This window comes from Eleutherodactylus coqui, chromosome 1, assembly GCF_035609145.1.
Source record: "Eleutherodactylus coqui strain aEleCoq1 chromosome 1, aEleCoq1.hap1, whole genome shotgun sequence".
In the NCBI taxonomy this organism is placed as follows: domain Eukaryota; kingdom Metazoa; phylum Chordata; class Amphibia; order Anura; family Eleutherodactylidae; genus Eleutherodactylus; species Eleutherodactylus coqui.
In genome coordinates, this window is record NC_089837.1 from 470,968,754 (window position 1) to 470,995,762 (window position 27,009).

A 27,009-nucleotide genomic window follows, 5' to 3' on the forward strand; every position below is an offset into this window, starting at 1 on the left:
AAGAGGATCCCGGCGGCCATCTTCACCGGTAAGTATAGAAGTCACCGGAGCACGGGGATTAAGGTAAGCGCTCCGGTAAGCTTTCTTTAGGTCCCTGCATCGGGGTTGTCTCGCGCCGAACGTGGGGGGGGGGGGTTGAAAAAAAAAAAAACCCGTTTCGGCGCGGGACAACCCCTTTAATGTCTGCAAAATGTAGCACTTCTGGGTCACATGGAAGTTACATTTCTTACTCATAATAAGGCACATTTTGGGGTTTTATGTCTTCGTTTTGTCATTTGAAGATCTTAATTGTCAATATACATTTTTTCACTCTTAAAATGCATTTGAGTCTAGTATATATATTGTAATTTTTTAGTTTCCATTTATGGATCGTCCAAGATGTCTTGTAATGCCCCTTCTTGTGAGATGTGGGTCAATGTGAAGAAGTAAAAGAAAAGTGAGCCAAATTACTGTAGGCCACAAACAGCAGGGAGAGCCGTTCCCATAGTTCAACCAAACTATAGTCATCGCAAGTTTCTGATGCAGGAATGTCAAGCTGTCATGTTTCCATATCAGACAAAGTTCTGTAGTCCACTTTTTATACTGACCCTACAAGTTGTCCATCTTGAGTTTAGTTAATGTTGGTCCTATTGAACGTATTTCTAATACATTACAAAGTTCAATTTTCATTTGCAAAAACTTCAATAATAATAATAAAGATAATAAATTAATCTGATGTATTTTAGAGAGTTCCCCAAAAAACTTGACCAAAATTCTTCTGTATTCGGCTCCTATTATATACATATGCCCAAAATGGCTTTGAAAGGTAAAAGTCACTTGTGATTACGAGTCCCCAGGTTCCTTTCAGTAGATGCCACCATCAGCCTATAGTGAGCTGGTTTCATTTGTAGTCATTGTTATTACTTCAGTTGCAGGCTTCCCCTTATAGTGCACTGGCAGTCGTTCTGCAGCCTCGGGTACTGCAGGCTGGTAACGATACTCGTATCCATACGCCCTCAAGTGGTACACAAAGTACTCCAGAGTGTGCATCAATTCGGAATCAACGTAATGAAAAGATATGGCCAGGTCAGAGCAGCACTGCGGACCCTGCAGAACAAATAAAAATTCATTAATATTGACTTTCTTACATAAAGAGTATCTACTGGTTTGGAGGGGAAACCATTACTAAGCCATTTGCTGGGGACCCCTGATCTACAACCTAAGTATTGATTTGCACCCAAACATGCATAGTTCTAGAAGACTCCTCGCCTGAGATCAGTGGGACAACTTTACACATACCAGAGGGTTTGCTAGACTTCCATGGATCTGCAGGATCAGAAAAGAATAGCAAACGTCTAGCGTAATACAACAGACTTTATATAATAGGCCTCCTTTCCATTCTACATGATGAGCACCTGTCCCTTCCAGTAGCTGGAGGTTTACATCCAATTAAATATGATTCAGTCCTGTTGCCACACTTCTGCTTGTTACAGTTTACATAGGTTTTATCCAATGAAGAAAATTGAAATAATTATTTACATGGTTTTCCTTTTATCTCTGTCTGCATAACTAGAAATTAATTATTCTAATAATATAGATGCACGCTGGAGGCTAAAGGCCCCCCATACAGATTTGGCTACAGTTATCTGAACCCCCTGATTGGCTGGACAACTCTCATATGTTTATAGAAGCTCCCCTGTCTTTCCCCCGACGGATGATATTGGGAGGAAGAAGGATCGGGCTCATTCAATTTCAAAGCCCAACCCTTTACACCTCTGGAGATAAGCCATTATTAGAGTAATATGACTGTGGCTCAGCCAATCCAAGCATTCATATGTATGTGTTTGGGGGATTCGGTAGACAGCTATAGAAGCTGTATCGGCAGCTTAAACTGAACCAGTCACATTAAAAAAGGCAATCCATTCTGCCGGCATCATGTTATATAGCAGGAGTAGCTGAGTAGATATAGCAGGCGCCTCTTCATATATTAGGCACATCTCGGCTCCTCCATGCGCTGACACAGCAATCTACACCAGCTAGAAGCTGGCTTAGATATCCGATAGCATTTATGCCAATTTGTGGTGCCAACTACCCATAAATCTATAAGTCTGGCCCCTCTCTATCCGATAAGGCACACTTCCTTTTTGGGAAAGTGGTGTAAATCAAGAAAATCGCTAATTTTGTCACAAGTGGGGTCTGCAACAAAAGTGGTGATCATTTAATGCCATAATTCTGGTGGTGTAGAAGCTGTCATAAATTCTCCTGCCTTTGTGTAGACTGAAAGTTTGAGTATTTATGACTTTTGACTGTTTTGTATACATATAGTGATAAAATTATACCATAGATATTCAAGCCCAACTGATTGTCTTTTACTTTTGTGTTTTTTGTGTATTTAGCACCATAACTTCCACAAACTTACCTCCACAATGGGATAAAAACAGTAGGCCCAATACCAAAAACTCTTATCAAAGACTCCTGTAAGATGAGACTCAGGTGTAAATGGATGAAAGGTTTCCCTTTTTTCAGTGTCCCTAGAGTCTTCAGCTATGACCCCCATTTTCTCCATACATTGACCCAGTGCTAGGTCCTCCACAGATGTGGTGTGTTGGCAGACTCCAGTACGGAATCCTTTCACAAATCGGTTAAGAGCTTCCTTGCTAAGTACATAACCGGCTCCACCACTCATGTAGCCTTGCTTGGCAAATGGTTTGAAGCGTTTGCCAAAATAGACTGGTTGATCTGAAGTATAATTTGATAGCATCCAACGCAAATTTTCCACCACAACATATGTGTCATCATCTGCTTTGAAGAACCAATCAGCTTGATCAAAGTAGTTCTTATGAACATACTGGAAAGCCCGAATCGTCTTCCAATAAAGTTGATCCCGTCCTTCATTTGTGTCTAATCCAATAGTAGGGAAGCTGTTATTGGTGGTGGAACTCATGAAGAGCACAACGTTGCAGTGACGAGCCCAAGAGTGCTTTACATGAATGGTTTTGGTATCCAAGTTCTTTGGTCCAGTCATGATCCAGCAGAGTATTCTGACTTTGTGCGACAGATCATCACTGACTTTGCTGCTACCTACAACGCCCAGATACAAAATGAAACAAAACACAGAAATATGGATCAATTTATGACTCTAACTTCAAGTATAATTATAACAACATTTATCTTCTTCTAAGTCAAGGAGACATTAGACGAAAACATACGGTGAACACATTCAGGTCCCTAATCTAGAACCTGTATGGATTCACTGTATCAGAATAGGAAGACACTGAACTCGGTAAGTGAACTATTTGAAGATTTCCATAAAGAGAGTTTCTAGAAGTAACATGGATTTTACATATATCAGTCAATACTATAATGGAACAAATGCATCAAAGCCAGATGTATCATCACTACCATATATCATGAAACATGTAAAATGGGTAGATGAAAACAGGGAAATATTGTTAAATTGCCACAGAAAGGTATATAAATCGTTGCCAAAAACTAAACTAGATAGCCAAACAGACGATGACTTTGTTTCTTTGTTTCCTTGTTTTGTCTTTACCTGTTTGGCTGGGAAATTATCCTTTGAAGGTCCTCCAAGACAGATTAGCTAGTATAATAGAAGGTCATACAACTACAGTCTATGGTGGTGGCCCCCATAAACCAGTAGGTAATAAGACAAGGCACTAAACATTCATGGAAGCCATTGTGGGTGAAATTAAGCATATGACAGTCTTTCTCCAGACATGTGGCTTGTGTGGCACAGAGTGTTAAGGCAGCAGAAATGCAGTCCTAAGCTCTCGCTCACGACCTGAAGGTTGCAAGATTATTCATGGTCAAGGTCGACTAAGCTGTCCATCCTTCCAAGGTCGGTAAAATGAGTACCCAGCTTGGTGGGAAGTAATAAATAAATTACTTGAAAGCACTGCGAAATAAGTTGGTGTTATACAAATAACAAGATATCACATCTTCAATGCTCATGTCACATCATATGATACCCTGTGCGGGGGGAGTCAGGGATCACATGACCATGGGGAGCTCAGTAAATGTAAGATTGTGTGTGTCTCTGTGTCTCTGTCTGTGTCTCTTGGAGCTGTGGAGGTCTGGATGGAGGAAGGGAGTGAGTGGAGCTGTATGGAGCTTTGTGTGGGGCTTTGTGTGGGGGTCAGGATGATGTAGCAGAGCTGTGTGTGATGTCTGGGGGTCAGGATAGATGTAGTGGAGCTATGTGTGTGATGTGTGGGGGTCAAGTTGGATGTAGCTGAACTGTGTATATGATGTCTGGGGATCAGGACGGATGTAGCGGTATCTCATGTATATAATTATATATGTGTAGAATGTATGCGATACGAGCGTCTGCAGCGTGTTATCGCGAGTAGATGACGTGTGAATCACACAAAACGTCATCTACTCACAAGAAAACACTGGCCTAGATCCTGCACATGCGCACAGCGGCTGGACGGGATCCAGGAGATAAAGGAGGAAAAAAATGCTGTGATAAGCCACGCCCCCAAGTCACGCCCCCTTTTTTTTACCATGGCCGGTATTTTTTCGTGACAAAGGTGGCAAACCTATCTGTGCACCAGATGAAAAACCTACACTAGATAGGAGACTTTTGGTACGCTTCTGGAGTTAAAGAGACGAGGCACAACGGCTACAATCCCTGAAGAAGTAGCAGGCATGGTATACAACCCTCAGAAGTTACAATTTTGCTGCATGTGCCAAAACTGTGACTTCTAGATGCCAGAATTCTGACGTCTGGGGGCTTTTAAATAGGTCCTATGTTTTTTCACATTCTTAAAGCATCTGTTGGAGTAGATACACAGCATGGACATCAAAATCCGCACCATTGATACGGATTTTGGTACGGATCTGCAGCTGATTTCAGACTTTTACTTCCTGAACTACCCAGAGTACCCAGCTTGCTGGAGGGTAAAAGATGACTGGGGAAGGCAATGGCAATCCACCCCACAAAAACAGTCTTACTAGAAGGAAAAGCTGTTAGCCGAATTAAAAACTCTGATTATTTTAAGTAAATTAGTTGAGATACAATTTAATTAATTAATGATAATACTATGTAATTACCTGGCTGGTGAGTATGAGGTATCTTCTGCAGCACAGACACGTCCTCCATTTCTTTCCAAGAGCGAATTGCTAAAGGAGCCCGAACTCTGAAGCTGTGAATGATGCTGTGCAGCAGGACAGAGATGGTGAAAAAGCCAACTAGTATGCCAAGGTTGAACGCCAGCCATGAGATCTTGCCAGAAAGGAATGCCATTGCTGTAAAGAAACATGCACATCTAAATCGTTTGTTATCAACTGCCTCATTGCCAGTCATTTGTATGAAATGCTTCAGAGTACACCAGGCTGATTTTCATCATTCGTTTAGGTCCAGTCTTTTCAGGGTTCTTTACAGGATTACAAGAAGATGGCAGCTTTCTTCCAGAAACAGCACCTCACCCGTCCACAGTTCATGTGCTATTGCTTTTCCAATCCATTGAAGCGAACGGCACTGAGATGCAATACCACGCACTACCTTTTGACAGGTGTGGCGCTGTTCATAGAATAAAGCAGCTATGTTTTTCTAATCTTCTACAACGCCTTTACAGCAAAAGCACCGCGAAAATTTGAAAAGAATATATCACAACCCGATATTAATCCTTTTACTAACTAGAATTACTGAACTCTACTCCACAATACTGTCAATGCATACTGTCACCAATAGGGGTCACTCAAAGGCAAGGGTGACAGATAAATTAAAGGAAATCTATTATCAACGAACAGCATAAACCCGGGGGAATCCCTGTTGCCTCGTGGTTGTTTTATTCCCAAACTTTTCATTTTAGAATAAAAGCACTTTGAAGTTTGACTCCGAGTCATGGAGGTGGGCCACGCTGGCATCTCCCCATCTGCTGCTTGCACAGGGACAGCACTCTCCCTATACACAAACAGGGAGAAAAGAAGTCAGCTTTCATGCATTGGGGCAGAGAGGCTAGCGTGGCCCACCGCTGTGACTCGGAGCTCAAACTTTAAAGTGCTTTTATTTTAAAACACAGTAGGGTTCAGAATAAAACAACCACAGGGCAACAGGCATCCCTCTGAGTTCATGCTGTCCGTGGTTCTAACTTTTAGACAGTATTAGTAAATAAATCCCAAAGTGTTTTAGGAAAAATATGCATTTTGTGCTGTTTTTCTTCGTGTTTCATTAAAAAAAAAAAAGTTCAGTCGGATGTTCACTTGAAATCAGTAAGGAAATATTAAATGCACAACAGCCAATGTCACTAAGAACTATCTTCAGCATAAAGAAGAACATGGAGTCCTGGAAGTGCTGATATGGCCTCCACAGAGCCCTCATCTCACATCATCCAGTCTGTCTGAATTTACATGAAAAAACAGAAGGATTTGAGCAAGCCGACATCCACAGAAGATCTGTGCTTAGTTCTCCAAGATGTTTGGAACAACCTCCCTACCAAGTTCCTTCAAAAACTGTGTGCAAGTGAACCTAGAGGTATTTAATTTTTTCTGAAGACAAAGTGGGGTATCACCAAATATTGCTCTGATTTAGGGCTCATGTCCACGGGCAAAATAAGAATTAAAATCCGCAGCGGATTTTAACTCTTCTTCTGCCCGCGGATCCGCACCCCATAGGGATGCATTGACCACCCGCGGGGTAGATAAATACCCGCGGATGGTCAATAAAAGGGATTTTAAAAAAAATGGAGCATGAAAAAATCTGAACCATGCTCCATTTTCGTGCGGGTCTCCCGCGGGGACGGCTCCCGCGGGCTTCTATTGAAGCCTATGGAAGCCGTCCGGATCCGCGGGACACAAAAATCGGATTTTACTCACACGCTCCGGTTCTTCTCTTCGCCGCGGCGCCATCTTCTCTCAGTCGCGGCCGGATCATTTTGCTTCGGCCCGGCGCATGCGCGGGGCACGTCACCGACGTCATCGTGCACATCCGCCGAGCCGAAGAATGAAGATCCGGCCACGACGCAGAGAAGATGGCGCTGCAGCGAAGGAAGTATCCGGAGCGTGTGAGAGGTGAGTTAATTCTTATTTATTCCTATTTTCAGCGCTCATGTCCGCGGGGCAGGTGGGACCCGCTGCAGATTCTCCATGGAGAATCCGTAGCGGGCCTGATTTTCCCCGTGGACATGAGGCCTTAGATTTCTCTTTTGTTCAGTCACTTTGTGTTTAGTTATTTGACAAAAAAAAACTATTAACTCTTCTATTTTTGAAAGTAGTCTTACTTTGCAGCATCTTTTCCACACCTGCCTAAAACTTTTGCTCACTACTGTATGTGATGTGTTTTTTACAGGCGTTTAAAACATTGGTAAAAATTGGTGTGTATGAATAAGCTTGAGGGCTTAATCAGACAAACGTGTTTGTGGAGGCTTTTGCGCACGTGAAAATCACAAGTGCAAAACGTGACAAAGTGAAGCCCCATCTTTCTTCAATGCATGCATTTTTCAACTTTTTTTTCTTGTTTCCAGGCACAACAGCATGGGGTTTGGACAGAAAAAATATGGCACATTGTCAAAAACATAACTTGTTCATGCGCAAATACCGCCATTGCGGCAAGTGTATTTGTGCATCCGTTTGTGTGTTTAAGCCCTTAATGACATGAAAATTAATTACAAGCAGCCATTGCTAGAGTTATCAGAACACATAATCAAACTACAATTTCCAGAGAACTGCGGAAATCAATGTAAAAACTGTAGAACGGCTACAGAAATAGTCCATAATGTAACTTGTGGAAAAATATCAAGTATTTTTTATGAATAGTCTCAGGATGTGTGACCAACTTAAATGAATGAACGCCTTTCAGTTAGAAACAAGGATATATATGGGAAATCTGCAGCAGAGCTGAGTGTGACATTTGGCACAATTCATTGAGATTGAAAGTTATCAAAAAGCCAAATTATTGCAGCCCGTAACAAACTCAGCTCCACTTCATCTGTGAGTGCACTTTGCCCGTATGCCCCCAGTGTACATACCTGAGGTTTGTAGTGACAGGTGGTGAAGGAAGTCCCAGCTAGGTGCAAAGGGTTAATTCTAGTCCCTCAGGATCGCCTTATACAGATGCTGCACATCACGACATGACGGGGACCTGAGAAGAAGACATTCTCCTTAGTATTAATAATGGTTGTTCTGCAGCATCCAGCAATGAGCTGTGTGCATCCGCTCCGATCGCTGCAGAGCTGCTCTGCACTCACAGATGTCACACACCTTGCACTCACTGCCACTGTCACAGCCTATGGGCTCCACACAGCCAGAAAGCTCTTTACGTCAAGACATAGAGCCAACCCCAAATCATGACCTCACAGTCCTTGCAGTCACTAAACTCGCCCAGATAAGGAATAGTATCACAATGCAAATCCCTAAACTGCTTCTCCGTGGGGCGATGAGACACAGAAGTGACAGGCAGGGCAGATATTCTACACGATATATACTAGTACTACCCCATACATTTACCTAAATCACGTAAATCGCCTATAAAATCCCAATTACAAGGGCCGATGATCGAGAACAGATGCTTGTCTGAACATTCTTCATCCGATCGTTGCCCGGTGTGAAGGTGCCGGCGATCAGCCAAAAAATAAGCAGAGGATTGTTTGTTGAGTTACCAAAACTCATCTAATATTAGCAGCACATCACTCTGTGTAAAGAGGGTCGGTATAGATAGGGGGGTCTGGTCCAGGGTCTATATAGATATTGTGCAGTGTACAGAAGTTAATATGCAGAACGTACTGACCGTTTCTGAATGGTCTATTTATGTATTGTGCTTATGTGTATTGTCAATGTCTTCTGTGTAAGTGAAATTGATGGGTATTGCAGCACTGAATGGGTTATTGTCTGGGTTATATCTGGAAATGTATCTTTTGTATGTCATGTGACCTTTTTTATATATATGTGGCTGCATGGTGCATGAGTGAGGTCTTTCCATCAGCCTTCTGCTTTGTATACTCAAGTCAGGAACCTGTCTACACACAGACACCTATAGGCCGCCTGCAGATGGGTGGAAATTCCGCGGCGGGATTCCCCACAGAATTTCCGCCCCTGGACGCCTGCATAGGATTGCATTACAGCACGCAATCCTATGCAGACGGCCGCGGTTTGTCTGCGTGAAATCACATGCAGCAAACAAACTGCGGCATGCTCTAATTCTGTGCCCCACACAGAAAGAAACGTCACTCACCGGCCAACGGCTCCACTCTGCGCATGCGCCGGCTGCCCGGCAGCCAGCACATAAAATAGCCGGAGCTGCGGGAGCGAGTGAGTTCGTGGTGCGCTCTGCAACCCGATCGTCTGCAGGCGGCCTTAGTCTGTGTGTATGGAAGCTGAGTGGATGGTATATGTGTGTCTTGGGTGCCTTCTAACCAAGGTCTGTGACTGAAGAGCAAGAGAGGAGCTGCAAGTCTGCGAGACCCCACCGTGCAGCCCTGAGTGTATGTTCTACCCTGTGAGTGTGTACCGGTAGAGAGTTGGAGAGTGCAAGATGAAGAGTGGCCAGGACCAGAGAACCACAGATAACTAGGCTTGTGTAATCCCTCTGTCCTCCTGTGATTCCTCCCTGTCACACCACGAGTCCTCCTGTACTAGTGTCTTGCGGGGAATGTAAATTGCATGGACTGTTCTCCACGTTTTAATCAAGTTATTTTGCAAGTAAATGGCTCTACCACCGTTCCTGGTTTAGCCTTTAAAGATCAACTTTGCATGGACTTTTTACTACATGGTCTAGAATTCACCACAGAGAACGGAAGGGTGGCGTCACACATGACAAGAAGCTAAGGTAAACCACAGTTTGGGTTACCCATTTAATAGTCTGTCCTTGGCCCCTTGGATGTGTCCCTGATTACCCTCCAGGTGGGAGACAGTAGAGCCCTGTTACAAGGCCCAAACTCTAACCTGCTGTCTCCTAGGCTGGGGCCCTCTCACAAAACGGAGAGAGAAAGTACCTCCGCCATCAATTACCAAACTGAAGAAGAAAAGTTTGTGCCCGTGTCTGGAGTTTCTAACAATTCCTAATTTGCCAGTCCGCTGAGCCTTCTGAAGAGTTACCAGAGGGACAAGACTAAGTTCCTGCAGAAAAGTTATGCAGAGCCAAGGCAATCCTTCACCTAAACTCCATTTATATGTTGCCAGTATGCATTATGCCCTGAGACGGGGATGTGTGGAGTTACTGGACCATGTTGTGTTACCTGACTTACATGTTCTAACAGTGGGAGAGGAGATTGATTTGGACTCACAAGATGGTGCCAAGCCTTCTTCCTCTATTAGTATTTAAAAGCCCGTGAAAAATTCCCACCACCAAGTTCCCGCCGTAGCTGAGGAACAAGTAGGGGGGTTGCCCCCACCGCGGGACAGCAGACAGAGCCAGAGGAGGAGCGCCAGAAGGAACCTATCTGATGGGATTCCATCCAGCCTGGAGACAGTGCCGGTCAGGAAAAGATCCCCTCCAAACTCTATCCCCTAGGAGGAGGAACAGTCACTTCCTGTCCTAGAAGACACCGGCAGAGCAGAAGGGAACCCTTTTACGTGCCGTGGATCGTTATCCACAGGGACAACTTAGAAGGCCCAGCGGTCATTCCTCTAGGGTTGCGTCCCTTTGTTCAGGACTTTGAGGACCAGGAGTACAGCTCTATTTCAGCGCTCAGATGCGGCCAGGGCCACTCGCGGAGTTGTGCTCACCCTTGAGTGGACCACTCCTAGTGATCCCTCATTCGGAAGTTCACAGCACTGCACCGGACTGATACAGAGGCATCTGGAAAAACGCTGTTTTGAGCCCCAGCACCTTGAACTGAACTCTGACCACCCGGACTGGGAGGTAAGACTAAAAAGAGACCCTGATAGTCCGTCTTCAATGGCTTCCATAGGAATAAGCTCATGGAGCAGCATGCCCACACCAATAGGATGTACCACAGAGTCGGAGCCAGAAGAACCAGTGGGGCCACCTTTACGCAAAAGAGTTACGTGGTATTAGAAAGAGACTCCTGTATTAGCAAGCCTTTTGCTGCTGGGAGTCTATTTTATTATATTTATTTAAAAGGCACTCCCATTGTTGTGAGACTTTCTTTTGCATATTTCTGGACTTTATCTTAAAGGACTTTAAAGTTATGTTATGTGCATAATATAATGGCGTTAACATGCATAATTTCATATTGTTTACTAAAGTTCAATGTAACCTTGAAATGTTTAAGGTAATGTGCAGGAGGAAAGTGTACAAAATAAAGAGTTTGGCTATGAAGGGAATGTGTATGCTTGCATATAGTGTCTACGAGTGATTAAAGGGGGGGAAAGGACTTGTCATTTGTATAGCGCCAAATTATTCTGCAGGGCTTTTAAGGTAATATTTATTTATTACCCCCCAGCAAGCTGGGTACTCATTTTACTGACCTCGGAAGGATGGAAGGCTGAGTCAACTTTGAGCCGGCTATCCGAACCATGCAACCTTCAGATCGTGAGCGAGAGCTTAGGACTACATACTGCTCCCTTAACACTCTGCACCACACAAGGTCCAGATTAGGAGAGACATTCAGTCTAGACCCTCTCCAACTAATCAACAAAAAGCTCCAGTGTCAGTCTGCAGTTCTTATCCGTTTCAGGGAACGCAGCCTTATTATCATTTTTTCATTAGTCAGCTGGGGGTATGGACTTCAGGTTACCACCCTGCACGAGATCTCTGGGAAGTGATGGTCATTCCACTTACCCTTTAATGTTCTTGCCTACCAATCACCCTTTCTCTATGTTATATGTAGTTACAGTGATTTAGTCCTTTCTTTTCTCTTTGGGGAGAAGAATGATGTAAGAGCCATATAGCTCATGTTAGTGCATCCTGGATTCTGTCCAGCCTAACAACACTTTTCTCAAATAGGTATGGCCATACCACTATATTGATGCATTCTGTTATGTATTACACTGCATATAGAAAGTAACGTTTCAGGTAGTCTGAGTACACCTAGATGGGTTAAGCTCTGAGTAGCAACTGAAAGGGGGAGTTGGTGTTTACAGGTTTCGCCTTGCACACTCTGTGATTGGGTAGATGTCTCAAAGTGTTAATAGGTAGAACACTGAGAAATTTCCACTCCGGAACCAACACTCTGTGTTAAGAGTTGCCGGGGTCGGCTTATTCTTAAGTTTTCCAAAAGAAAAGGGTTTTTATTGTGCAAAAGTGGAAAAACCTAAAGAAAATATGTTTTTGGTATTGTTGTAATCATACCAACACATAGAAGTGGCAGAGTTGATGTGTTTTCTCTCCCTGCTCTCAGAAAAATAATAATAAAGTTTAACAATACATTATATTTACCTAAAAACGCTACCAATAAAAAATATAGTTTGCCACGCACAAAACAAGCTCTTATACGACCACGTTGACAGAAAAGTAAAAAAATTATGTTTGAAAAGTGGAAATGAAAATCCCCCAAAAATCATTGCATCTTTAAGCCCAAAATAGGCCATGTCCTTAAGGGGTTAATGCTATTTTGCAACATATTAGGTTTACATTGTTACAAGTTATTTCCAATATTAACATATAGCACTAAATAAAATCCACATATAGGGCAAAAAAAGCATGTTGGGTAAAAGCAAAATACTTTATTCAAGAACACAAGAAGTTAAAACTATGTATAACGATTTGTAATAAGAATGCAATCTCCATAATGTAGGTATGTGTGAAGGCTGGTTACCAAAACATATATATCAGTTATATATCATAATTAGAGATGAGCGAGCACCAAAATGCTCGGGTGCTCTTTGCTCGTGTCGAACTTTCCACGTTTCGAGTAACGAACCCCATTGAAGTCAATGGGCGACTTGAGCATTTTTGTATATCGCCGATGCTCGCTAAGGTTTCCATTTGTGCAAATCTGCAAAACCTACGACAGTGATGGAAACGACACAGAAACGGATAGGGCAGGCGAGGGGCAACATGCAGGGCTGCATCTCAGGTTTCCAGGTCTCACTATTAAGCCACAACAGCGGCAAGAGTGCCCCCCCCCCCAACAATTTTTACTTCGGACAAACCCACATTAGCAAGGCTAAGCACCACACTACCTCCAACCAAGCACAATCACTGCCTGCAGGACACACCGCTGCCACTTCTCCTGGGTTACATGCTGCCCAACCCCCCGCACGACCCCGCGTCCAATGGGGACTCCATGTGTCCACACACTACTCATTCTGTTTGGGTGTCGGATACCTCATCGACAACGCAAGGGGTAAACCATCTGCACTCTGCACCCTACCCAAGTCTGTCAGTGTTTTGGGGACAGGCAGGTACAATACCTCAATGGGAAGTCTGTGTGCACCCACAGCATGGGTGGCCCCCAGGAACCCACAGACAGTACATAAAGAAATCCCATTGCAGTGCCCCGGATAGCTGAGGTTACGTGAGAGGGAATACATGTTGGCTGCGGCCCACACGACATGCCCTAGACATTCTGGGTTTTGTTTAAAAGTGCCAGGCAGGTACAACTCCGCTATGGCAAGTCTGTGTGCACCCGCAGCATGGGTGGCTAGCAGGAACACACAGGCAGTACAGAAAAAAATCCCATTGTAGTGCCCCGGATAACTGAGGTTACATGAGAGGAAATACATGGTGGCTGCGGCCCACAAGCCATGCCCTAGACATTCTGGGTTTTGTTTAAAAGTGCCAGGCAGGTACAACTCCGCTATAGCAAGTCTGTGTGCACCTGCAGCATGGGTGGCTAGCAGGAACACACAGAAGGTACAGAAAGAAATCCCATTGCAGTGCCCCGGATAGCTGAGGTTACGTGACAGGGAATACATGTTGGCTGCGGCCCACACGCCATGCCCTAGACATTCTGGGTTTTGGTTAAAAGTGCCAGGCAGGTACAACTCCGCTATGGGAAGTCTGTGTGCACCTGCACCATGGGTAGTTAGCAGGAACACACAGACGGTACAGAAAGAAATCCCATTGCAGTGCCCCGGATAGCTGAGGTTACGTGACAGGAAATACATGTTGGCTGCGGCCCACACGCCATGCCCTAGACATTCTGGGTTTTTTGGGGGGCCAGATAGGTAGAAGACCGCGATGGGAAGACTTAGTGCACCCATAGTATACACAGACCCCTGTAATATTCCAGTAGCAAAGGTATAAGCTGACCCCAGTAACAGTTATGTTGCAGAAGTCTAGGGAGACCCCAGTAACATTTATGTAGTAACAGTATAGACAGACCCAGTAACATTTCATTAGCAGAAGTATAGGCAGACCCCTGTAACATTTCATTAGCAGAAGTAAAGGCAGACCCCTGTAACATTTACGTGCCAGAAGTATAGGCAGAACCACAGTAACATTTTAGTAGCAGCAGTATAGGCAGACCCCTGTAACATTTCTGTAGCAGCAGTATAAGCAGACCCCTGAAACATTATGTAGCAGCAGTATAGGCAGACCCCAGTACCATTTCTGGAGAAGTAAAGGCAGACCCCAGTAACATGTCTGTCACCGCAGTATAAGCAGACCCCTGTAACATTTCTATAGCAGAAGCATAGGCAGACCCCAGTAACATTTTTGTAGCAGAAGTATACGCAGACCCCCTGTAACATTTACATGGCAGAAGTATAGGCAGACCCCAGTAACATTATTGTAGCAGAAGTATAGGCAGACTCCTGTAACATTTAAGTTACAGCAGTATAGGCAGACCCCAGTAACATTCTTGTAGCAGAAGTATAGGCAGACTCCTGTGACATTTAAGTGGCAGCAGTATAGGCAGACCGCTGTAACATTTATGTGGCAGAAGTATAGGCAGACCCCAGTAACAGTTATGTAGCAGCAGTATAGGCAGAGCCCTGTAACATTTCTGTAGCAGCAGTATAAGCAGACCCCTGTAACATTTCTGTAGCAGAAGTGTACGCAGACTACTGTATCATTTCTGTAGTAACACTATAGACAGATCGTAGTAACATTTGTGTAGCAGAAGTATAGGCAGACCCCTGTAACATGTAAGTGGCAGCAGTATAGGCAGACCCCTGTATCTTTCTTGTTGCAGAAGTATAGGCAGGCAGGCAGACCACAGTAATAGTATAGGCCACCCTCAGAAACTTGGGATACCATGAGCGTAGGCGAAGGCCGGAAAAATTAGTTGAATAAGAGTGTAGGCGTGGGCCCCAAAAATTAGTGTACCAAGAGTACAAGTGTACCTCTGAAAAATCTATCAACCGAGAGGGCAGGTGAAACCCATAAAAAATTTTTTAAAGATACAGCTCACTGTTGCTTAATTTGTAACAGAGCCTGGAGGCAGCCCTGTTAAAAAAAAGTTGGTTCATGTAACAGTCTAAATACTTTTGAAACTTAGAAAAATTGTAAAAACATGGGTAGATGTAGATGAGCCTTTTGGGCCGCAGAAAAATTGGCCGTTCAGCGCCATTGCATGTTGTTTCTGGAGGAGGAGTAGCAGGAGGAGGACTAATGTCAGAGACAGATTGAGAAAGAGAAATGCCCCATTTTCCCGGTGATACAGAAGAGTGCTTTTATCTGCGGTTGCAGAGAAAAGATTCTTTAGGTCCCGCTGCTCTTCACTGGTGGAGAAGAGAAGTCTGGGGAAATCCAGGCTTTGTTCATCTTTATGAGTGTAAGCATGTCGGCACTGGCAGTTGACAGGTGGGTACGCTTGTCCGTGATGATTCCCCCAGCTGCACTAAACACCCTCTCTGACAAGACGCTAGCGGCAGGGCAAGCAAGCACCTCCAGGACATACAGCGCAAGTTCGTGCCACGTGTCCAGCTTTGACACCCAATAGTTGTATGGAGCTGAGTGCTCCCTCCGGTCTCAGCCTTGACTGGGGAGTGGTGACACAGTCTTGCTGAGGAGCCATAAAGCTGGCAAAGGCCATGGAGAGTGTTCCCCTGTCTGCGCTGAACATGCTGCCTGATCTCCACGCCTCCCCTGCTACTTGGCCCTCGGAACTGCGCCTTCCGCCGCTTAGCGCTGTCAGATGGGAAGTTTACCATCAGTTTGTCCACCAGGGCCCTGTGATATTGAATCACTCTCGAACCCCTTTCCTCTTCGGGAATGAGAGTGGAAAGGTTCTCCTTATACCAAGAAGGGTGTACACCCAGTAATCCGTAGTGGCCAGAATGTGTCTAACGCGAGGGTCATGAGAAAGGCAGCCTAACAGGAAGTCAGCCATGTGTGCCAGGGTGCCAGTATGCAAGACATGGCTGTCCTCGTCCACAGGCCATACACGCTGAACAGATGGGAGGCAAGCAGCATGGGTACCCTCTGCAGTGGGCCCAGCTGTCTCTTCCCCCTCCTCCTCCTGCCCCTCCCCCTCCTCCTCCTCCTCCTCCCCCTCCTCCAAAACACGCTGAATGGTGACGCTAATGATTGCAGCATCACCGCTCACCATCTGGGTAGACTCCTCAAAGTTTCCAAGGACCTGGCAGATGTCTGCCATCCAGGCCCACTCCTCGGTAAAAAATTGGGGAGGCTGACTCCCACTACGCCGCCCATGTTGGAGTTGGTATTCCACTATTGCTCTATGCTGCTCATAGAACCTGGCCAACATGTGGAGCGTAGAATTCCACTGTGTGGGCATGTCGCACAGCAGCCGGTGCTCTGGCAGATTAAACCAATGTTGCAGGGTGCGCAGGGTGGCAGCGTCCGTGGTGGACTTGCAGAAATGTGCGCAGACGCGGCGCACCTTGCCGAGCAGGTTTGACAAGTGCGGGTAGTTTTTCAGAAACCACCAGATTGAAGACGTGGGCCAGGCAGGGCATGTGTGTGAGGCTGCCGATCTGCAGAGCCGCCACCAGGTTACGGCCGTTGTCACACATGACCATGCCAGGTTGGAGGCTCAGCGACGAAAGCCAGAGGTCGGTCTGCTCAGTCAGACCCTGCAACAGCTCGGGGGCCGTGTGCCTCTTGTCACTTAGGCTGAGTAGTTTCAACACGGCCTGCTGACGCTTGCCCACCGCTGTGCTGCCACGCCGCGCCACACCAACTGCTGGCAACGTGCTGCTCACATTTCTAAATTCAGAGGTAGAGGTTGCATAGGAGGAGGAGGAGGGGGAGGGTTTAGAGGAGGTGGCATAGACCGCCGCAGATACCCGAACCGAGGAAGGACCTGGGTGTGGGTAGGACGTGTGCGGTCCCAGGCTCTGACTCGGTCCCAGCCTTCACCAAATTGACCCAATGTGCCGTCAGTGAGATATAGTGGCCCTGCCCGCCAGTACTTGTCCACATGTCCGTGGTTAAGTGGACCTTCCCAGTAACCGCGTTGGTGAGGGCACGATTGATGTTGCGGGAGACGTGCTGGTGTAGGGCTGGGACGGTACAATGGGAAAAATAGTGGCGACTGGAGACCGAGTAGCATGGGACCGCCGCCGCCATCATCTTTTTGAAAGCCTCCGTTTCCACAAGCCTGTACGGCAGCATCTCCAGGCTGATCAATTTCGCAATGTGCACGTTTAAAGCTTGAGCGTGCGGGTGCGTGGCGGCGTATTTGCACTTGCGCTATGACAGCTGGACGCTGCGCTGAGAGACATTGCTGGATGGGGCCGAGGACAGCGGAGGTGAGAGTGTGGGTGCAGGCCAGGAGGCGCTCGTGCCTGTGTCCTGAGAGGGGGGTTGGATCTGAGTGGCAGGTTGGGGCACAGGGGGAGAGGCAGTGGTGCGACCTGGAGGCGGTGAACGGCCTTTGTCCCACCTAGTGGGGTGCTTGGCCATCATATGCCTGCGCATGCTGGTGGGGGTGAGGCTGGTACTGGTGGCTCCCCGGCTGATCTCGGCACGACACAGGTTGCACACCACTGTTCGTCGGTCATCCACGCTCTCACTGAAAAACATCCACACCTTTGAAGACCTAGGCCTCTGCAGGGTGGCTTAGCACGAGGGGGTGCTTTGGGAAACAGTTGGGAGAGTCTTCGCTCTGGCCCTGCCTCTACCCCTGGCCACCCCACTGCCTCTTCCAACCTGTCCTGCTGCTGCACTTGCCTCCCCCTCTGAAAACCTCTCCTCAGTTGGCTTAGCAAACCAGGTGGGGTTAGTCACCTCATCGTCCAGCGACTCTTCCTCCGAATCCTCTGTGCGCTCCTCCCTCGGACTTACTGCCCTTACTACTACCTCACAGATAGACAACTGTGTCTCATCATCATCGACCTCCTCACCCACTGAAAGCTCTTGAGACAGTTGCCGGAAGTCCCCAGCCTCATGACCCGGACCCCGGGAACTTTCCAAAGGTTTGGCATCGGTCACGACAAACTCCTCCAGTGGGAGAGGAACCATTTTTTCCCAATCAAGGCAGGGGCCCGAGAAGAGTTCCTGGGAGTCTGTCTGCTCATCAGAATGTGTCATTTTCATTGAATGAGGAGGCTGGGATGAAGGAGGAGCAGCAGCGAGAGGATTCAGAGTGGCAGCAGTGGACGGCGTAGAAGACTGGGTGGTCGATACATTGCTGAATGCATTTTCTGCCATCCACGACAGGACCTGCTCACACTGCTCATTTTGTAATAAAGGTCTACCACGTGGACCCATAAATTGTGATATGAAGCTGGGGACCCCAGAAACTTGCCTCTCTCCAAATCCCACAGTAGCCGGCTGCGATTCTCCTGGACCAGGAACTCGGCCTGTGCCCACACCCTCACTTGGACCTCCGCGTCCTCGCCCGCGTCCACGTCCACATCCTCTAGGCCTACCCCTACCCCTCAGCATGGTGGATTACGAATAGAGCAGACACAAAGTGGTCTGAATAATTATGCAACTATTGGCGTGCAGTTGGAGGCTGACAGCGGTTATGTAACGCAAACTGCAGTCCCAAATAAATTACACGCAAGGCTGCAAAAAGGCCTAGCTGGGTATTAGTGAGGCAACTCCAAGCAGCCACGCAGTATAATGCACACGGTCACAGGTAGCCCTAAGAAGGAGCATTTTTTCTAATTTTTTTGAAAAAGCTAACAGCCTAGAGAGCGCATATATGTCTTTCCCCTTTATCAGGGGCTGTCGCTGCACGCTGTGCGTGAATTTGCAGGCACACACAGAGCGGTCTGAATAATTATGCAATTATTGGCATGCAGTTGGAGGCTGACAGCGGTTATGTAACCCACACTGCAGTCCCCAAAAAATTATACGCAAGGCTGCAAAAAGGCCTAGCTGGGTAATAGTGAGGCTACTCCCAGCAGCGACGGTCACAGGTAGCCCTAAGCAGGAGCTTTTTTGGGGTACTTCTTGACAGGATTCTACACTAGCACTGTCCCTGCCTCACCAGTACTGCCCCTATACTCTGTATAATTGACTGCAGACTGAAAACGCAATAGTCTGAAAAACCCAAGATGAAAAAAAAAAAATTGTGGAAAACTGCTCCCAGCAACCACAACAGTAATGCACACGGTCAGATGTGGCTCTAAGAAGGACCGTTGGGGTTCTTGAGGATGCTAACAGTAGCCTAACACTCTCCCTAAGGCAGGAATAGCAGGAACAGCACTCTCCCTAATCACTGCCAGCATGTGTGTGAGGCGAGCCGCGGGCGGGACCGCTTTAAATACTCGGCGGTCACTTGATCTCACCAACCACTCACTGCAGGGGGTGGGATAGGGCTGGAACGTCACAGGAGGAAGTTGTAATGCCTTCCCTGCATGACTATTGGCCAGAAAATGGCGCAAAACATGCAGGGAAGGTAATGGAATTGACTCGAGTATCGCGTGGTGCTCGTCTCCAGTAACGAGCATCTCGAGTACCCTAATACTTGAGCAAGCATCAAGCTCGGACGAGTACGTTCGTTCATCTCTAATCATAATCAATGGATAGAAAGGTAAATAATGTATAAATCCAGTGCAAATATGCATCACATTAAGCCAACACAGAAACTATACCAAAGCCAAAATGTACGTTTTGCTTGTTGCTTCTTCCGGAGGTATATTCACAGAACCAATATTAACATAGTAGATCCCTTGGAGTGAGAACAATGGTTTAATCACATGAGTTGCTACAGAACAAAATGTGCTCTGACTCCTGGCAGTAGATTACTGTTTGATATGATACCTTCAATATAAGGACATTCCCTTCAGTTCTGAAAGAGATCTAAATCTGAATACAATCATTTTTGCCTATAATGAAACTGTTTATATGTGAGTTATACATTGTTTCACAGGTCTTACAAGTAATGTCAAAAGTGACACTAAAGGCCCATTTACACATCATTTGAACGATAATTGTTTTGTGTAAGTGTTCCAATCTTTCACTCTTTGCCTGAACGATGCTTTTAGGTGGGCATAAAATCCATCATTCAGTCGGATAGCTGATAGCGGGGACCACATGCTGTGTTCTCCATGGGGAGCACTGATTACAAGTATTCAGCTTGCATCCTCGCGCCAGACCGCCTGCTGTTCTCTCCATACAGCTCTGGAGGCTCATTTGCATGCAAATGAAAGTAATAAGCTGCTAATAGGCATTAGCAGCTTATGCAAAATGATCACTCAAATTGTCATTCTCCCTATCTTTGAACGAATTCTGAGTGACCATCTTTGCGTGTAAATAGGCCTTAGCCTAATGTTATGTGTGCTCACCTCAGAAGAGCCTCCAAACATGCCCTGTGCTCTCTTGAAACATTTCTTAACACCTTAAGGAGCAAGCATGGTAATTTTATGGCACTTGGTCCTGGGCTTTAATCCCAATAGCAAAATTATGGCGCAGGATTAAAGCCTATGCTTCCGCAATCAAGCAGGAGCAGATCAGTTTGTCAGCGGTTAGTCACAACTGGGAACCTGAAAGAAAAGGGAGAAGCAGCTTTTAACCGCTTCTCCTTTCCCGGATACATAGCACCTAATGAATGCTATGTACTAAGAAGTAAAACTGGAAGTGTTTCTTCCACTATGTGACCCAGCGATCATGTGACTGCCGGGAGCAACCTGTTACAGCAGAGCTGTAGGGTCCTAGCAGACCCTGATCACCTCTGCCAGTGACTATTGTCACTAGAGGGGAATATTTTCCTCTGTAACTGGGGCTCCTATGGATGCCCCAGCTACAGTATAAAAGTGTGTAATAAAGAAAAAAAAAGAGCATGTAAATTACCCCAAGAGGTCTTATATGATGTCATGGAGGTCACAGATGATAAAAAAAAATTGTAACTATAAATAAGTTAAAAAAAATTACAGATTAAAAAAATATATGTGCATAAAAAAAATAACCCAAAGCCGACACCAACTAAAACCGTCGCTGTATGCGCCCTGTAATCCAAAACCATACACATTATATATCAAAACGTCCAAAACAAAATGAGGGACCCATGACCATGCTTTATTTTAGCGTAAATTTATTTAAAAAAGAACTATAAATAAAACTAAATAACAGAAAAAAAAGTCCGTGAAAAAAAATCGCCTTATATGTCACGGAAAAAAAAAGCACAGCAAAAATAGGGCACTAAAACCACCACATGGGTAAAATCCCAAAAAACTGTCTGGTCCTTAAGGTACAGAACAGCCTGGTCCTTAAGGGGTTATTGCCTCTCACTTTTAGCTTATTGACTTTGGGTTTGTTAGTGCTCCGCTTTGCAACTAGAAGAACGTATTCTATCACTCCACGTCTACTTTTTATTCAATTCACAAAGCCGACCAGCTGGAATTCTGAATCTTCTTATTGGGATGTCTCATATATAAGAAAAGGGCAATTTTTTGTTTAGACTATCTGGTTGGCCTGTGTAGACAGAAGTTTTTGGCAAGACGCCAAATGGGTCGCAGTTTTGTAATTGGGAAAGTCCTGAGTATTCAGCTGAATGACAAGGAGCGTTGAGGATAATTCTGTTCACAGAAAGTGGGCTATGTAATTCACAATTTGACTTTAAAGGGGTTCAGTCAGCAAAGCCCCTTTTTTAGCTGTTCCCTGCATCCCTCTACATTCTAACCTGTTGACAGAAAACAGTTAAAAAAACAAAGTAAACTTACCTAAACCCGTTGTATTTGCTCCCTCCCTTGTTTACCTGCCGTGTGAGGGGTCATCTCCCATCGGCTCTTGCTCGCTGACGCCGACCTGGCCGCGTCTAGCCTCTGATGTCCTTGGAGAGTCAACGGCGAATGCGCATGCACGCTGGGAAGGGGGATGCATGCGCACTCGCCGTCGACTCTCCGAGGATGTCAGAGGTTAGACACGGCCAGGCCAATCAGTGGGCGATGCATCACTTGTGGGGGTCACACAACCCTTTTAATACAGATGTGAATGCAAAATGCTGATGTGAACTTTGTCTTAGAAAGTGAAATGGCAGTATGCCTAGGTTACAGGCTCTATCTGAGCCTGTAACCTAGGCTCCCATGATAAAGCCTTGTGGCGAAACATGTTGGGAGGGCATGTGTCATATGTATTTTAGATTAGGTTTAGGGATGGCTCCACTATACAATATATGCTTATAGATAGCTAGGCATCCAGGCAGTCCCTTTTTGGTTTAATAGAGACTTCTCCGACTGCCAAAAGTAACACTATTTCCCAAAACTCTGCATGCTGTGTGTGTATACTAGAGACCACTCTGACATTGCTAATCTTTATCATAACTGTGTTTAATGCACAATCAGCATAGCAGTTTACTAGATAACACAGCAGCACAGTATACTAGCACAGCAGCTCATATGCTATATGAATATACAGCGGTCTCCCTAATATTTTCAGCCTATGTCACAACTGTGATTAAGATATAATTAGCATAGCAATGTACTGAACCTTATATTTTGGCTACTTCTTATAGCGCCCCCCTTCCCGGCGCACTTGCACAGTCGCCTTTGACTCTCCGAGGATGTCAGAAGTTAGACGCGGCCAGGACGGCATCAGAGCACAGCAGCCGATGAGAGATGACCCCTCTGGCGGCAGGTAAACAAGGGAGGGAACAAATACAATGGGATTAGGTAAATTTACTTTGTTTTTTTATAGCAATGTATTAAATCTTAAATTTTGGCTGCTCTATCAACTAGCACCCTGTGCCTCCCAGTGTTGGCTGTCTGCAGTTATGTCGTTTTCCTGAGGACTGCATGCTATGTGAATATGATAGTGACTATAAATGACGCCCTTTCAGCTTACCTATGAAACTTATAATCAGGCTACTTGCATAGTACCTCTATTAACTCACACTTTTTGTATCGTACCCTTCCAGCTTGCCTAGCTAACATACACTTAGTTCCTCTATGGACATACTCCAGATCTAGTTCAGCCACCTACTCCTTTATTTTAAAGTGTCTTTGTCCTTGTTTGAGCGCATTTATGTTAATAAAGTATACAATTTATTATTTTGGGTTTGGGAGGATATAACCATAAAGGACCTTTTACATGGATCGAGTGTCGGGAAAACGATGCCTGACAGTTGTCCCCATGTATACTCACTATTGTGCTGTTACACAGGAGCATAGAATCATAGAATGGTAGAATTAGAAGGGACCTCCAGGGTCATCGGGTCCAACCCCCTGCTCAGTGCAGGATTCACTAAATCATTCCAGACAGATATTTGTCCAGCCTTTGTTTGAACACTTCCATTGAAGGAGAACTCACCACCTCCTGTGGTAACCTGTTCCACTCATTGATCACCCTCATGGTCAGAAAGTTTTTTCTAATATCTAATTTGTGTCTCCTCCCTTTCAGTTTCATACAATTGCTTCTAGTCTTTCATTGTACAAATGAGAATAGGGCTGATCCCTCTGCAGTGTCACAACCCTTCAGATATTTATAGACCGCTATTAAGTCTCCCCTCAGCCTTCTCTTTTGCAGGCTAATCACTCTCAGATCCTTTAACCGTTCCTCATAGGACATGATTTTCAGACCACTCACCATCTTGGTAACTCTTCTCTGAACTTGCCCCAGTTTGTCTGTCTTTTTTAAAGTGGGATGCCCAGAACTGGACACAGTATTCCAGATGAGGTCTGACTAAGGAAGAGTAGAGGGGGATAATGACCTCACGTGATCTAGACCCTATGCTTCTCTTAATACATCCCACAATTGTGTTTGCCTTTTTGGCTGCTGCATCATATTGTTGACTCATGTTCAGTCTATGATCTATGAGTATACCTAAGTCTTTTTCACATGTGCTGCTGCTTAGCTCAATTCCTCCCATTATGTATGTGCTTTTTTTATTTTTCTTGCCCAGGTGTAGGACTTTGCATTCCTTCAGTGAACAAGCATCACTGGATCACTCACAGCGCAGCCAGCAGGGAGGTGGGGCGGCTCTCCTCGCTCTCCCCCGCCCCTCTTCAATCATATAGTCCACCCAGTACAACAGGTCCTTGGGTGGACTATAGTACCCCACTTCTGCAAGCCCACTTACCGTGGGTATGGCCAGAGGTCTAGTCCTTGTCACAATGTAACTGAATGGCAACAAAGGGCGAATACTTATGGAATCCTATATGTATATCACTTTGTGACGCCACAGTTCCCAAACCGTTATTTCTATGCGGCGGAGTAATAAACACTGGACAAGTGTATCGTACCTCGGGTTCTCAGGAACGGTTGAGGCCCATTAAAACTTTACTTGAATAAACTTTGCATACAGGTAATTACAGGTACATTCACGGCAATAGTTACAGGCAGAAGCTCAGAGGTTGGGAGGTAAAAATACACAAGAACAATATGGCCCTATAGTCCACACTATCTATATGTCACTGGTCCTGGACATGAAATATACTCCAGGGGAGGGAAAAAGACAAGCTCCTCTCCACATGCTCTATAGCAAGACAAAATTACGTAGAAGACTTAGCTTAAATGCACCGCGCATATTCTCTGCGCGGGTGTCAAAATCACGTACCTCTGTGTGGTGATCCTATTGGCAGATGGCCACACAGGAAAAATAATGCCTGTAGTGTGAACGGGTACCTAGTTTGTGTGAAGTAGGATGTTGGGGGTTGTGCGCTCTCTCTCTCTGTAATGGACTCACTCCTGCTACATCCACTTTACATGTGCTACGAGTAGTCGTACCTCTTCTTCCATCTTCGCCAACATGGAAGCTGAGGGTGCTCCCATCGGCTCTGTGTTAGTCCTAAACAGTAGATAAGATGGAACCCTGCTTCAATACAGATAGAAGAAGACTCCTTCCCTTTCTGAGACACTCACTTTTATCACCTCACTTGTACCACATCACACAGAGACTAAAATTGTTCACTTTTCTTTTTCTTCTCCACCCAACCCAGACCACTATGATGACTTCTCCTGGTCACAACTTGCCTGCAAAATTTGATAGAAATCTTTGGCTCTTTGCTTTTTCAGCACTCTCCCTATGTTTTTCAGACCTCTACACAATCTCCCTATTCATATTGTCAGAGATAGTAATTAGGTTGCACATAGCAAGTGCCACTTTTATTGCCTTCCACGCTGTGAAAGTGCACTTTTTATGCCACATCAGTAAAACTGCAGTATAATGAAAACAATATACTCACAACTTCACTCTGTCAGCTGCTCCATTCCACTCTAGGTCTTTCCTCACTGCTGGGTAGTGCGGTAACATGTGGTGACATGTGACATGCTGAGGTCAATGTTTGACCATAGCAGTCAAGTGCCATCTAGCATGGGTTTGCACTGCCTGGAAGTTAAGAAGGACTGCGGCAGAAGGGAAAGAGGTGATGGGGTTTTTTTTATACCCTTCCCTTACTAAGTAACTGTATTCTCAGTGGGTTCAGCAGCCTGAGTCCTACTGAGACGCAGGCTCTGTAGCAGATCCTATAGCGGAAGTTACACACGTATCATGGACATTTTTTGCAAAACTGACAATAGGTAGTCCAGCATTAATGGTACTAATTACCTTTCAAGTGAGAAACAATATGGCTACACTTCCAGTTGTACCTTTTACAAAAATGGCCACCAAAACTAAAGAAAAAAAAATTGTTCTCTCGAAGCAAAACTAACTTACAGAAGTTATCAAATGTTGGCTGCTCTAACTTCTGGTTTCAGTATTTGATCATTGTTATGCTCTGAGGAAGAAATCCTCTGTATTCATGTGTTGATATTTCTTGCTAGAGGCATTCAGCCAAAAACAGTGAAATCAATTATATAAATGCAGAAATCCAAAGTCAAAATGACTTGTTTGAGATGTTACAAGTATATAAGATGAGACTACATTGGTGAAGTCATTAATCTCCTACTGATTTCAAGAAAGAAGGACCTCTATGGGAACTCAAGCTCTTTGTCACGGTCATAGATTTTTGTTACACAACATTCTAACCGAATGGTCATTTGAAGTAAATGCATATTACATAGTGTTGTGCCAGATTTCCATACTTAGAAATCAATGTATGGTGTCAAAGAGATATAAGCCCTCTAGAACTCTTGTATTCTGGAAATCAGTAAGGATCCAAGATCTCTCAAAGATTACTAGTAGGATCTCCTCACATGCATTTGAGACATATCAGAAGGCCGTTTGCCTGGAAATCCCCTTTGATCTATATTTTCCTTAAAAAAAAACAAGCCGTAATAACCCACTATATAATACCGTAGTTATTTGATATTACTGACCTCTTCCCGGGGACTCTTCTGGAGTAACTGAAAGCCATGCGCTTGGTATCTCTGCAGGATAAGACTTTTCTCTTCCTTCACATGCTGCATGTCAAGAATTCTTTCTTGAGGAATTAAGAAAAATGCAAAACAGACTTTTAAAACATTGTAAAACTCCCATAGTCTGCACAACGGTGCAGGGCAGCGCTTCCTGTTTTCATGAACTGAACTTGCTAACAGAACAGAGGTCTGCAGATAAAGGGAAGTGTTGATTTAGGAAAGCAAAGCCAGTTTCGTAATATAAATTCTAATTCTAGTTTTTGATCAGTACAATCTCTGTGTATTGTATGTAGAATACCCTAGAAATAGATTGTACACAGCATACAGAACAGGGCTTACAACTCCCATAAAAGGAACATCATGACTAAAAGGTCACAAGGAATGGGCAGTGCTAGTCTTATGTTGTGCGGTACCCACTTCTGACCCTTCACCATGTACAAATGTCTCTCCTGAAAAGATGAAGGCCGATTTACACGCAAAGATGATCACTCAAAAGACGTTCAAAAGATAGTTTGATTGACAGTTTGAGCGGTCATTTTGCTTAAGCACTAATGCCTATTAGAAGCTTATTA

The 27,009-nt window shown here is 45.1% G+C and overlaps 1 protein-coding gene across 2 annotated transcripts; it reads right to left on the reverse strand.

Moving 5' to 3' along the window:
• Nucleotides 1-255: 255 nt before the first annotated feature.
• Nucleotides 256-26,590, reverse strand: LOC136585629 (glycoprotein-N-acetylgalactosamine 3-beta-galactosyltransferase 1-like). 2 transcript variants are annotated; one of them, XM_066584405.1, is made up of 6 exons: nucleotides 26,399-26,590; nucleotides 24,699-24,929; nucleotides 7,971-8,083; nucleotides 5,056-5,250; nucleotides 2,399-3,060; nucleotides 256-1,086 (listed from the first exon to the last, which is right to left on the reverse strand). In XM_066584405.1, the coding sequence occupies exons 4-6, from the start codon at nucleotides 5,246-5,248 to the stop codon at nucleotides 865-867; spliced, it is 1,077 nt and encodes a 358-aa protein (XP_066440502.1). In that variant the 5' UTR covers nucleotides 5,249-5,250; nucleotides 7,971-8,083; nucleotides 24,699-24,929; nucleotides 26,399-26,590; the 3' UTR covers nucleotides 256-864. The 2 variants fall into 2 exon arrangements, with proteins under 2 accessions (XP_066440502.1, XP_066440501.1); XM_066584404.1 differs by lacking the exon at nucleotides 24,699-24,929.
• Nucleotides 26,591-27,009: the final 419 nt, after the last annotated feature.

Bases quoted from the DNA above. Each gene is read 5' to 3' on its own strand.
- LOC136585629 (XM_066584404.1), bottom strand. From the start codon at position 5,248: ATGGCATTCCTTTCTGGCAAGATCTCATGGCTGGCGTTCAACCTTGGC. The intron at 3,061-5,055 runs GTAATTACATAG...TGGGCGTTGTAG, and splicing joins ACCTCATACTCACCAGCCAG to GTAGCAGCAAAGTCAGTGAT. The intron at 1,087-2,398 runs GTAAGTTTGTGG...TTTGTTCTGCAG, and splicing joins GTTTTTATCCCATTGTGGAG to GGTCCGCAGTGCTGCTCTGA.